The 13,338-nt window shown below is 33.9% G+C and overlaps 1 protein-coding gene across 5 annotated transcripts in view; it reads left to right on the top strand.

Moving 5' to 3' along the window:
• The window catches only part of LOC145326001 (retinol-binding protein pinta-like), a 28,197-nt gene that overhangs the window by 14,506 nt on the left and 353 nt on the right, over nucleotides 1-13,338 (top strand). For 2 of the 5 annotated variants that reach the window (XM_080169109.1, XM_080169100.1), the window contains exons 8-13: nucleotides 626-727; nucleotides 1,285-1,389; nucleotides 3,722-3,772; nucleotides 5,021-5,060; nucleotides 5,535-5,589; nucleotides 6,058-6,119. In XM_080169109.1, coding sequence (XP_080025235.1) covers nucleotides 626-727; nucleotides 1,285-1,389; nucleotides 3,722-3,772; nucleotides 5,021-5,060; nucleotides 5,535-5,589; nucleotides 6,058-6,119 — 415 coding nt within the window. Of the gene's footprint in view, nucleotides 1-625; nucleotides 728-1,284; nucleotides 1,390-3,721; nucleotides 3,773-5,020; nucleotides 5,061-5,534; nucleotides 5,590-6,057; nucleotides 6,283-7,762; nucleotides 8,026-13,338 lie in introns of those variants that run through there. The other 3 variants (XM_080169082.1, XM_080169074.1, XM_080169091.1) reach the window with 3 other exon arrangements.

Below are 13,338 nucleotides of genomic sequence, written 5' to 3'. Positions count from 1 at the left end.
AACATTAAAGCTATTAGTTTAGACACTGACAGTTTGAATTACCAAATCAAGATTTAATGAAGTTTATGCTAACAAATGAAAGATGGTGTTTATAAAACTCTGGTACCACTATAGCAGGATGCCTCAACTGCGGGACCCTGCTTCAGCGGGAGTCTAAGACTTCGACCGCGACGGCGACTACGGCAAATTTCCAAGGCAGCAACAAAGACAGATGTTTGTCTGGCAGCAAATATATTTAACTAAAGATTACAATAATAATGTCAACATTTATATACAAATTATAGAAAGGCTTTAGGCTTGTCACGTTAGCAGGTGAGCAAATAATGGTCTACATTCCTATCCTTTGCATTGTATTATCTCAAACCCATCTCACAAACACCGTTGGTTATAATTTAAAAGAAGCAAAGCTTTCCTATAATAGGATTTAGCTTGCCCACTACCACACCACTTTGAATTGCAATTCAATGTCCCCCTTACTGGAAAATGTTAGTTTAGATATTTTCATTCTTGTAAATTTAGTTTAGTCACCACAATTGATCCAATTAATGCTTAGGTAATAAAGAAGAAAACATTGTTTACGTAGTGTAAAAAAATTTCTTATATTCAGCATATCATATTGTTTCAGGATATGAGTGGAGCTACTCTATCACATGCAACAGCTTTCAGTATTCCTTTGATTAAGAAGATCCATACAGTTTTCCAGGAAGCCTACCCTACACATCCAAAGGTTAAATTGCTATCTTAATTTTAACTAAAATATATTACAATATTTATTATTTCATTGTTTTTATAATCCTCCATTTACATATTTTATATCTTTATATATGACTAGCGGCTATACCTTAGAAGCCTCTAGGTGCACTAGTCAATTTTCCACCTTAAATTTCTAATTATACAAGAAAAGAGTAATGTTTTTCCTTGGGGTAAAAATAGTTATATATTTATTTATGGGCCTATGAGAAGCTTAACTGCAAGTTAGGACCATATCGGTTCAGCAGTTAGTGAGATCTTAGGCTACAAACAAAAAGACGTCCTGTTGATTTTATGTACGAATAATCATTTTAGTTGTATTCCAGGCTCTTCATGTATTAATCGAATCTTCTCAGTACAGTGTAATGGAGAACTCCATGGGGCTCATGTGTACATCTTTATACCTAACTAACCATCTATCTAGGCTATCCATATATTGAATCTTTCAAGTATGATGGAGAAACTTTATTAGTCTCTTCTGTATATCTACACATATTCAAATATAACTAACTACCTTACTTTCTATCTATCTAGGCCATCCATGTATTGAATCTGCCAAGTGTAATGGAGAAACTCCATGAGATGGCATCCAGCTTCCAAAAGAAGAAAATGAAGGAGAGACAGAAGATTCATCCAAAGGTATAAATACTTTAGAACTTCCATAATTTAAGAGTTTCAGATATTAAACAGGCATTCTTAAAGTTCTAGCTTGATAGTCTATTTTATCAACAAAAAAAAATTATAACAATTTGACAAGAAAAAAATATTAAATGTTGATTATCTGGTACCCAAATTCTTAAAAATAGGCTAAAATAAGACAAATTTCATCACGCCAGGCTACAATTGAATCAAGACAAAAGTAAGTGCCGAGCTCTATGACCTATGTATGGTGTGATTGACATAAAACCATGATGATTCCAGGTAAAACCAAAATATTTCAGCGGGGTCTTTTTGAGAAAATTAGATTTGAAAATTTCAAATTCAATTTTCACCCCCTAGGAGTTGCCGCATAATCATGACAAGAAAAGCAAAGGTTATATATTTAAAATTTAGAACAACTTTGCTTTTACGAAGTCTTTCATAAAACCTCTCTATATATGATTTATTTAAGGCTTAATTTCCATGACCTTAGCAAAGCAACTGATAAAAATGGCAATTAATTAACCCCTTCTTACATTATGGCTATTAAAATAGCCAGTGTTGAAGGAAAATTTTCCTTATACAAATATGTACACTAAACATTATATATTTCCTGTTTTAAAACAATGTAACTATTGGCACATGTGTTAATTACTTATATGCTTACTCACAGCTGACTAGGGGAATATTAGACAGTAAAACATGTGCTCTGAACAAGACAAGGTATAAAATTGTGATTTTACCCAACTTGAAAAAAATGCTTAAAAAAGTGATAAAAATACATAATAGTGAATTGTTAATACAATAAACATAATCATAACTAAATGCTTTTTATGTGTATAGATTCGTTTTTTTTATACAGTGAATACTTTTTTAGTTTTATCTAATCAAACACAAATTTTCACAAAAATAGCCACTAATGGAGAACACACTTTTTCCCTTACCACTTTATTAGCCACTTATGTAAATACTGTTAGTGAATTTTCAGTAATTGATAATGCATTTTTATTCTGTTTTCACTTTTTTCAAAAAAATCCAAGACCTGTGAATTGGCAATTGCCTCTAATATATGTATAAAGCTTAAAAAAACATATTCATGTAATAAAAAGTATGATTTTAAAAAAAAGTTAAAAATTACGTTTTTTGTGATTTGACCAACTTTTTTCAAATGGGAAAAAACCGGTCATAAAATTGTCTGATCTGCATGCGTCTAGTACTGTTAGAAAGCTTATGACCTAAGCTTTCCATTTATAGTTTAAAATATTGATAAAAATTATTTTAAGGGGGTGAAGCATCCCCCCAAAGTCAAATGACCAGAGTGGGGTAATTTCGGTCTATGCCACCCACCTCTCTTTAAACCAATTTTTGACCAACTTCTAGTTGCAAGATCTTAATGGGACCAAGACAGGCATCAACCTCAATGCCATAAGTGTAATTAGCAACGAAAATATTCTGTAAAAAAGTTATTAGAAGTATGTTTTTTTAGGAAGAAGAAAAAAATTGACCGGAATTCTCCCTATTAAGCATTTACATAAGTGGCTATTTTTTTGGCTAAAAAGTGATACCAAAAAGCATAGTTCTCCATATCGGCTATTAAAGTAGCCGGCTGGTTCTGGTTCCCTGGTTGAGGTAGGAAATTTTTAAAACCATTTTTGAAATGCTTGTGCCTTGTATGTTAAGGCCCTAAAATATGCACAATGTATCTCAAAGCACAAAAAACTATGTAAGAAGGGGTTAACTCCCTTCAGGAGTGATTTTATGAAAGCTATATAAGAGCAAAGTTGTTTAAAATTATAAAAAAATAATCTTTGCTTTTCTTGCCATGATTATGCGGCAACTCCTAGGGGGTGGAATTTAAGCTTAAAATTTTTAAATCTAATTTTCTCAAAAAGATCCTGATGAAATATTTTAGTTTCACCTGGAATCATCATGGTGTTATGTCTAATTTCACCATACATAGGTCCCAGAGCTCGGCACTTACTTTTGTCTTGAGTCAATTGTAGCTTGGCGTGTCATTAGTTCTAGTAAACAAAATCTAAGAAAGTTGAAATAGTGAATTTTAGATTCATTGTCCCTACATCAATGATATTGAATGAAGCTATTTTGTTATATGTTATAGCAGATTTAAGGTATAATAAAGATAAGGAATATTTCTATAAAGTTTTATAACAGATGATATTCTTTAGCTAAAAGGATTTAAGGATTTTTATTTAATATTGAATAATTTGTACAAACTTTTCAAAACCTACAAAAAAACGTATTTTTTTATCGTAATTGTCTTATCCCTTAAAATCCCTGTCATTTATCTTGAATTAGATTTTCTTTATTTCAGGGTGATTTCTCTGGTCTGCACGCTGATGTTGGTATTGAAATACTCCCCAAGGTATAACAACAGCTAAACATTACTCCAAGACGGGGTTGCCAACTATTTATAACAAAATTTCCCCAACTTTTTGTCATAAAACTTTTTACTTATTGAAAATTCAATGTTCCTAAATTATATTTGTATTACAAGAAGCTACGCATATAATCCATCAGTCAGTCTTTAACACTTTGGGGAAAATATAATTTTCTCAGTTGTTATTCGAGATAGAATGCTCAATTTTTCGTGAAGATTCCCTAACAATGTATATAAGAATTCAGTATATAATTTACTAGATATGTCGGCCTGTCAGTCATGTTACAAAAGTATAAACAGAAAGAACACTCTAAAATCACTTCCGTACTTTTTGTGCTTCGCTTCTAATGAATGTTGTCATCCTTGTTTTTTATTTAAAAGTTGTCAACCCTGAATACATATTTTAGCATAATTGAAGAAAATATAAGAAAACAAAAACATTGAAATAACAACTCAAGATATTCTCTTGAGAGAGATATTTAGAATAAGATTGGACTCAAATAATTGTTGTTTGTTTACATTACAATACAAATAATAATAATAACAATATAATAACTAATATCATTCAAATAAAAGGATCTGCTGCTGCTATGTCCGCCACATGCCACTGATAATTAGAGTAAATAGCAAACAGGGGCAAATCATTACCATGCACAATTTGGACTTCCTTCAATTGTCGTACAATTAAAGAGTTGGTTGTCTGTTTGGGTTTACTAATTTAAATGAATTTTATCAAATTGCCAATGCACCCCCCCCCCTTTTTTTATTATTGCCTGATATGTAAAGTAAGATATTGAAAAGTCTTCAATGGTTGAATCTGCAATCTCTCCTAAAACTAGCTGTGCATTTACACTTTTAGTCATGGTGATTACAATAACAATAAGTCATTTATATACGACTAACGGCTACGCCCCTAGAGACCCCTAGTGGCACTTTAAATGTTTTTTTTATATTTAAAATATGTCTATGTTGCGTTTGACGTTTATGTTTGCGTTGAACTCTCTTTCTAAAATCAAGAAATGTAAAAAAAAATATTTTTTTTGATTTCTCTTAGGAGGTTGGTTGTACCCTCCCACAAAATAGTTGAAAACCTTCCCGGGACCTATGAATATATACCCTGTTAAGAAGAACCCGATCGGTTCAGCGGTTAGCGAGATCCTTCGGTACAGACACACAGACAAACAGACAGACACACATCCTGTTACTTTAGTATAATAGATTTGTGTTTTGTAGGAGTATGGAGGAACAAATGACAGTATTGAAGATCATGTCAGTAAGTAACAATTTGTTTATTGATCTGAAGCATAGCTAATTAATAATTTACAATGATGTTATGTATAACCATTCAAAATATACAAAACAAGGATGACAACATCCATAGATAGGGAAGCACAAAAAAATGATAAAAAAGGACAGAGTAATGTTTTAATAACTTTATTGGAATGTGACTTTCATACCGACTATTAAATTAACTATATACTGGATTCTCTTAACAAAAGAGTTTCAGTCGACTATCTTAAATAACAGCCGAGAAAATCACATTTCCTCAATATTGACACAGACTGGTAGACAGACAACGTGAATTATATAGCAACTTCGCTTCTAAAAAGGTAATTTCAAAATAATATTAATATATTCGTCCAAAGTTCCGATAAGACAGTTCTAACAGAGCCAAACATTTTAGATGGATAAGAACCTAAAATGTAAAAAAAACTTTGCTTTCTAAAAAACTAAATAATTTGTTTAGAATATTGGAGACAGGAGGCTGAGAATGCCAGGGATTACTTAATCTTGCAATCCAGGTAAAAACATAACAAAGCTAATTTATAATTAACTGTGTCTGTATGTCCCCTACTCATACTATTAATGTAGTGCATTTGACCTAGCAGCAGTAGGCTTTTAACGTCTTTATTATGACACGATTTTAGCCAAGATTAAAACTCATCACCTCCCCAACAACGAGCGTTTGCGCTACCTGTTACGCTACAGTGGCGGGTTTAAGGACAGGCATACACAATTATAGAGTACCTTTGGTCATTATAAATATTGAATAAATCGATTTATAATTACTCGGATGTTGCACCAGGTTTTCGCGTACTCTAATAAATTGTAACTCCCAGCTGGCTAAAATAAAGACACTTTCCAGCCACCACCTTTAACCCCATCCCCTTCCTTTCTACTGGATGGACAAACTGACTAATAGATGAGGTATATATTAGAAACCTAAATTGCCAATATATCCACGTATTATATATCCATTATTTATTTAGTTACATGACGGATGAGACTCGTAGACCTGGGGGAAAACCCAAAGGATATGCCGACATATTTGGTATTGAAGGATCTTTTAGAAAACTAGAAATTGATTAGATTGTAAATCCTTATAATAAAGTAACAGGATGTTTGTCTGTGTGTCTGTGTGTTTGTGTGTATGCTAACCGCTGAACCGATCGGGTTCTCCTTAACAGGGTAGATTCTCCCGGGAAGGTTTATAACTATTTTGGGGGAGGGTACCACCACCCTCCCTAGAGAAATTAAATTTTTTAAAAATATCTCAATTTTAGAAAGAGAGTTCAACGAAAAACAAACATCAAACGTAATTTTTCTTACTTTTTCTTTTAAAATCTAAAATAAGAAATTGAATTATTAAATTCGACTCTCTCCTCCTCAAGTGCCCCTAGAGGCCTCTAGGGGCGTAGCCGCTAGTAAACTATATAGAATACGTGGATATATTGAGAGAGATTCTTGCAGCTGGCTAACATATCGATTCCCGATCTCTCTTATGACTTCACCCCATCCCCTCCCATGAAGGACCTTGTTGACCAATATATAAGGACTATATGAGCAACCTAAATTGATAAGAAGAAAAATTCCCTGTCACAATAACCACGTATTTTATATCCATTTGTAAATAAATGTATATAGTTTTTTTTTGGGTGGCTGTTTAAATGTTTTATTTTTAAAAGTGAAGCTTTTCTATTATTAGGGTCGGTCCGTCCGTACGTCCGTCCGTCACAAACGGATAGCTTTTTTCGTTAATTTAAACAGGTTAGAATTGTCCTATCGATTCCAAACTTTGCATGATGATTCCTGTAGTAGTTAGGTACAATTTAGAAAGCGTAGCAACTCTATAATTATTACAAAAATGTCCGTACGTCCATTTAAAGCATGTTGATTTTTTTTACTTTTTTAACAACAAGTTTTTATGTGATCTAATCATCCGATTGATCTTATTTTTGGTATGTTGATTCCTGGGACAACAAAGTATAATGTTATAAGCGAAGCAACTCTATAATCAAGTCCTAAAAATGTAAGTATGTTCATAAACATTATCCTGTATCAAACATTTTTTTAACAAATTTACTCACAATTTTGCTTCAACTCTTATACATTTATATTCTGATTATTCAGTTCTGACACTATATAAGTGTTAATGTCCGTTTGTCCTACCGTTTCAGTGCTTCACTTTTCTGGATGTTGTCATCCTTGTTTGTATATATCGTCCCAATATCAACCCCGGGGTAAAAGAGACAGTTCAGTCATAGGCGTCCAAGGGGAGGGGTAATGGGCCATTTGGCACCCTCAAACGATTTTGGGGGTGCCGTGGGCACCCCCAAATTTTGTGAACAATACCCCCCCCCAAAAAAAAATTACCCCTACCTTGGGGGTGCCGTAGGCACCCCCAACGATTTTGGGGGGGTATTTACCCCCCCAAACGATTTTGGGGGGGGTAATTACCCCCCCCCCCAAAAATAAATGTTCTTTAAAAAAAAATTTTACTAAAAATTTTTTTTTGGGGGGGGGGAGGGAGTAATCCCCGCCTTCCCCCCCCCCCCCTAAAAAAAGTCATAGTGTGACTCGAGCCTTGAGGTGTAATATATTTTATGTTCCTCGTTTGGTCTCCTAATAGTTAATGAAAAGTATATCCTAATTGGCTTTTGATAGTTTATTTTAGGATAGGTTATATTGGTTTAGGTGATTGCCCCACATGGTTAAGCAATTGGCCCCCCGCAGGAGCTAGAAATAGGAGAGAAGCTTGTGTGAAAAAAACGAAGAAACGCCCCTTAAAGAGCGTTGCCACAAAAGGGACTATACCCCAATATAGTCCAACCAGTTAAAACAGTTCTTAACCATGATAACAAAAAATTTAATAGTTTGATCATGTTTTATTTGCTTGGGCCTTTATAAGGGCTAAAACCATCCCGGGGATCTATGATGTAATTGTAAAGCACTGAAGATTCCATAAAATAGATACCTAACTAAATTAAATATTTCATTAAATAATGAAAAGAATTTCTATAGGCGATTTCTTTTGGGAGGATGTCAGGGTGTCTCAAAACTAGTTATAAAACTTACCAGGACCTATAAGACGCTTCACTTTAAAGTATAATCATATTAGTTCATTGGTTAGTGAGTTAATTATTGTATTTTTATGTTCTAAAGAATGAGATACTACTATATATTTGAATAGTAGTGGCGCCCTTAGCATCTAAGAACTCGTGTTTTCTAAAGGGTAAAAAGGGAGGAGAAAAATAGCCTAAAACCACTCAAAGGATTGACCTATAATAGTGTGGAACCATCATGGGATCTATTTGAAGCCTTCCTAAAAAGGAGAACTCAGTATTAAAAGTAATGAAATCTTAAACTATAGTCAAATAAACCTTACTTACTACTTTATGTTATAGGATAGTACTTATTAACTTAATAGATTAGGTAGGTGCTTTTTTTACATAATTAAATTACCCCCCCCAAAAATTTTACCCCCAGGGTAAATTAGTTTGGGGGGGGTAATTACCCCCTCAAACAGATTTGGGGGGAGTATTTACCCCCCCCCCAACAGACTTTAGGGGGGGTAATTACCCCCCCCAATCAAATTTTACCCCCGGGGTAAAAATTTTGGGGGGATAAAAAAAATTTGGGTATAGTCCTTTCCACGACATCCCTCCATAAGGAGCGATTCTTCGTATTTTTAAAATGGCTTTTTATAGGTTATTTTAGGTTAGGTTAGGTTATATTGTATTAGGTGATTGCCCCACAGGGTTAGGTAATTGGCCCCGCAGGGTTAGAGCCCCCCGCAGGGGCTAGAAATAGGAGAAAAGCTACTGTGAAAAATACGAAGAATCGCTCCTTATGGAGGGATGTCGTGGAAAGGACTATACCCAAAAATTTCGCCGCGCTTCGCGCGCCATTTTACCCCCCCCAAAGACGAATTACCCCCCCCCTAAAATTTTTTACCCCCACCCCAAAAAAAAGCTTTGACGCCCCTGAGTTCAGTGTCTCATAAATTATTATCAATTACTCACGTCCATTTCTAACATGAACTAGATTTTCATCGTCAATTGTTATAAGGCTTGGCAGCCGCGCACTTTCCGCGCTTAAGCTTCAAATTCAACCAGCTTGTGTGAACAAAAATGATCTAAAAACATGGGTTGTCTGTTTAGGAACAGGTAAAGACCTCCAGATGAATTTTAAAGTTTTAAATAACAATTTCACCGTGGCTTACACGCGGCTGCCGAGCCCTGATTTGTATTTACTGCATGATTTTTTTCTGATCCTGTGTAACGTATTTCTATTGATTTTTAAACTTCTAAAGATTTTTGTAAGATATAGGTATAATTGTATTGTAGAAATTATAAAAATAAATTATAAAATAAAGTATTTCATAATATTAGTTATTTTTAGATTATTGATTTACTAACCAAAATACATTTTTAAAAGCGAAGCTTTTCTATAATTAGGGTCGGTCCGTCCGTACGTCCGTCCGCCCGTCCGTCCGTACGTCCGTAACGGATAGCTTTTTCCGTTAATTTAGGCATGTTAGAATTGTCCTATCGATTTCAAATTTTGCATGGTGATTCCTTTAGTAGTTAGGTACGATTTAGAAAGCGTAGCAACTCTTTAATCATTACCAAAATGTCCGTACGTCCATTTTAAACATGTTGATATTTTTTTCTTTTTAACAACAAATTTTTATGTGATCAAATCATCGGATTGATCTAATTTTTGGTATATTGATTCCTGGGACAACAAAGTATAATGTAATAAGCGAAGCAACTCTATAATCAAGTCCTAAAAATGTAAGTATGTCCATAAAAATTATCCTGTATCAAGCAGTTTTACAACAAATTTACTTACAATTTTGCTTTGACTCTTATGAATTTATATTATGATAATTAAGTTCTAACACTATACATGTGCTAATGTCCGTTTGTCCTACCATTTCAGTGCTTCGCTTTTATAGATGTTATGGATGTCATCCTTGTTAAATTATGTATAAATGTATAAATTATGTAAAAAAAGATCACTGAAACAATTCCCCCCCCCCCCACTAATGTTTTTAATTAATTTAAAGTTATAAAACATGTAAAATATTCGGTGCTTTACCTCAAAGTGTCCTTCGATCACTGAAACAACCCCCCCCCCCCTTTATTTTTTTTAATTGCAAAAAGGAGATAGTTTGTTCCTATGTCTATAAACTTCCCTTGTAGGGAGCAAACATCCGTTATATTAACCCTACTGGGCTACCGTACCCAATACCTAATATAAACAAGGATGACAACATCCATAAGTAGAGAAGCTCAAAAATTATGGATGGATATCAAGAAAAAATGAACTTTATTGCAGTTTCATAAAAAACATTAAACTAAAAAATCACGAAACCTTGTAAGATTTATAACGTGAAAATCTAGGAATCGATCTAGCACCTCAGCAAATTAGCAAATCTTAATGAAATTTTGTGGGGATAAGTAAATTGTAAACTTATTCAATCCCTAAAAATATCAGCCGTCTATCTCAGATAGGAGTAAAGAAAATCATAAAAACCTAAACCATGAAAACTTTAAAATGTAGGAATCGATCTAGCACCCCAACCAACTAACGAGTCTTAATGAAACTTGGTGAAAATATGAAGACTATTAACATAATTAATCCCTAAAAATTTCAGCTCTCTGTCTTTTATATGAGCCGAGAAAATCACGTTTCCCTCTTTCTGTATCAGACGGACGGACGGACAGACGGACGGCGGACAAACATTTCGAATTATAGAGTAGCTTCGCTACTAAAAAACTAACCCCCCCCCCACTCCTTATTTTCAATTTTGTTTCATAATAACGGGAAGGGGGAGGGTCTTTGCTCAACAAGGTAATTTGAGGGAAAACAAGGAAAATATTTTGAAAAAAATTTAAGGAAAAATACAAATTATGCATTGACTTAATTCTTAAATAACTTAATCTTGAAAATCTTGTTGAAAAGTTTAAGATTTAAAATTTCTTTCATGTGTATTATATAAAAATCTATATTAGGTAAAATTTAAAAAAAACTGAGTTTTAGTAGCAAAGCTACTTTAAAATTTCGAATACCCGTATGAAAATAGTGATTTTTTTTCTATCTATAACACAAAGTAGCTTGATGTCTGTCCGTCCGTCTGTCTGTCCGTCCGTCTGAAGCTTAAGATCTCGGTAACCACTGAACCGATTGGATTCTACTCTTCAGGGTATATACCTATTGGTCCTGCGTTGGTTTTAAGCTATTTTCTTGGGGGGTGGGACACCCCCAACCCCCCCAAAAACAAAAAAATCCCCCCCCCCCCATTTATATATATTTTTTTTTTTTTTTTTTTTTTTTTTTTTTTTTTTTACAAATTTTACGAATTTTACGAATTTTACGAAATTTACGAATTTTACAAAATTTACGAATTTTACGAATTTTGCGAATTTAATCGCAAAATGTTTTCCTGCTGGGTAGGTGCGATAATTTGTGATCTGTTCTGCTGGGTAAGTAATAGAAGATGTAATTATACCTCTTGGGGCAAAGCCCCTAGAGGCTAGGGGCGAAGCCACTAGTATTATTTAAAACAGAAGTAAATATTTTTAGTGAACATTCCCCATACCGGTCAGCCTCCAATTTGTGACTCACTTTTTCCGACGATCTATCATTAATACGCAAATCATATACTAGCCACTGCGACCTTAGAGAAATCTAGTGGCATTTGAGCTAAGGGAGGAAGTTCAACCCCTTGCCCTCATTTTCAATTTTAGTTTAAGAAAAAAGAAGTGACAAAAAAGATAGGTGGGGTAATTTTATTCTAGGAGCGATTTATCTTAGAAGGGTGGTGGCACTAAAGACTAAACTCAGCCCCCCCCCCCCCCTCCCGCTCTCCTGCTATTTTTGAAATAGGTACAATAATAACCCTAAAGAGCTTATACAAGCGGGTGCCCTAACCCTGAGGGACTGTCAATTACCCAGTATAGTCTAAAGTAATAAACATCCATGCCTTAATATTTTTTAAAATTATTAGTGGGGTTGCTTCTGTGTATTCAACAAGGCAAATGAAGGGAAAACGCCGATTTCTTTGCAAATATTTGATTTTGAACTTTATTTCTGTGCATGCCCTTTGTCCATTGTCAATGTGTATTGCACTCTCTGTACAAAACACGATCTGCGTTTACAGGGTGAAATATGCAAGAAGAAAAAAATGTGAAAATGGCCATTTGGCAACCAACCTCCTTTTTTAACACAGCTTTTAGAATGGTCTCTCCTGTCCCCACCTGTCTCCGATAGAAGTCGAAATAAATACCATAATATACCCCAATGAAAAATAATACAAAAGTTTCCCTAGTAGAGGCTTCATCCCCCGTTGGTGGTGATTCAATGGTGAAAAGCCAACTAAGTGACTATACATGCAAGCTTACCTGAAAGCAACAACTTTTCAGTTTCAGAGTTACAGCTTAGCTTCATTTGAAAACAAGGATGACAACATTCATAATTAGCGAAGCACCAAAAAACATAGATTGGAATGCGAACAAGAAGATATAAAGAGCATTTATTAAAATTAAGAATCACGAAACCTTTCTCACATATTTATTTTTTATTTTCTACTATTCATATTTTGTTATAGCGTTACCTACTAACAGACGGACAGAGGGACAGAAAAAGTTAAAAATATATTAGCTTCGCTAATAAAAAAGATATTAGATTTTATTCCACCCTGTATGCATTGAATTGTCAGTAGCATACACACAAACTTTTAACTTTTGTGCATATATAAAACTTTATTTCTTGCAGCTATACCAATCATATAAAGATAATAGCTGTAATCACATGATAATATGTAGGTATACCTATTTCTATATAGATATATCTATATATCAATCTAAGGTATATCTATATAAGAAAACTTGTACATATATAAAACTTTTTTTCTTATACAGCTATTCCAATCATATGAAGATAATAGCTGTAATCAAATTATAATATGGTGGTATAGCTATATAAGGTATACATAAAAAGTAGGTATATCTACTTCAAATATGTATGTCTAACATTAATGATGTAAATCTCCATGTTTATGTATAGCACTGTATTATAGACAGCTTACCGCGGTAAATAGTGAAATGTAAAAAAATTAAATATAAGATTCTAATTTAGAGCTAGATCTTTAAATCTCTGATCTGTCCGAGCCGAGCCACAAGCGAGCCGATTTTAAAGTGGCTCACCTCATATAAATCTTTAAATCGAAATGGGATTGGTGATCCGGCTCACTAAACGGCTTG

This window comes from Acartia tonsa, chromosome 1 (genome assembly GCF_053477335.1).
Source record: "Acartia tonsa isolate MP-2025a chromosome 1, ASM5347733v1, whole genome shotgun sequence".
Classification (NCBI taxonomy): Eukaryota; Metazoa; Arthropoda; class Copepoda; order Calanoida; family Acartiidae; genus Acartia; species Acartia tonsa.
The sequence above is the reverse complement of the archived record's forward strand: the minus strand, read 5'-3'. Positions and strand labels throughout refer to the sequence as shown.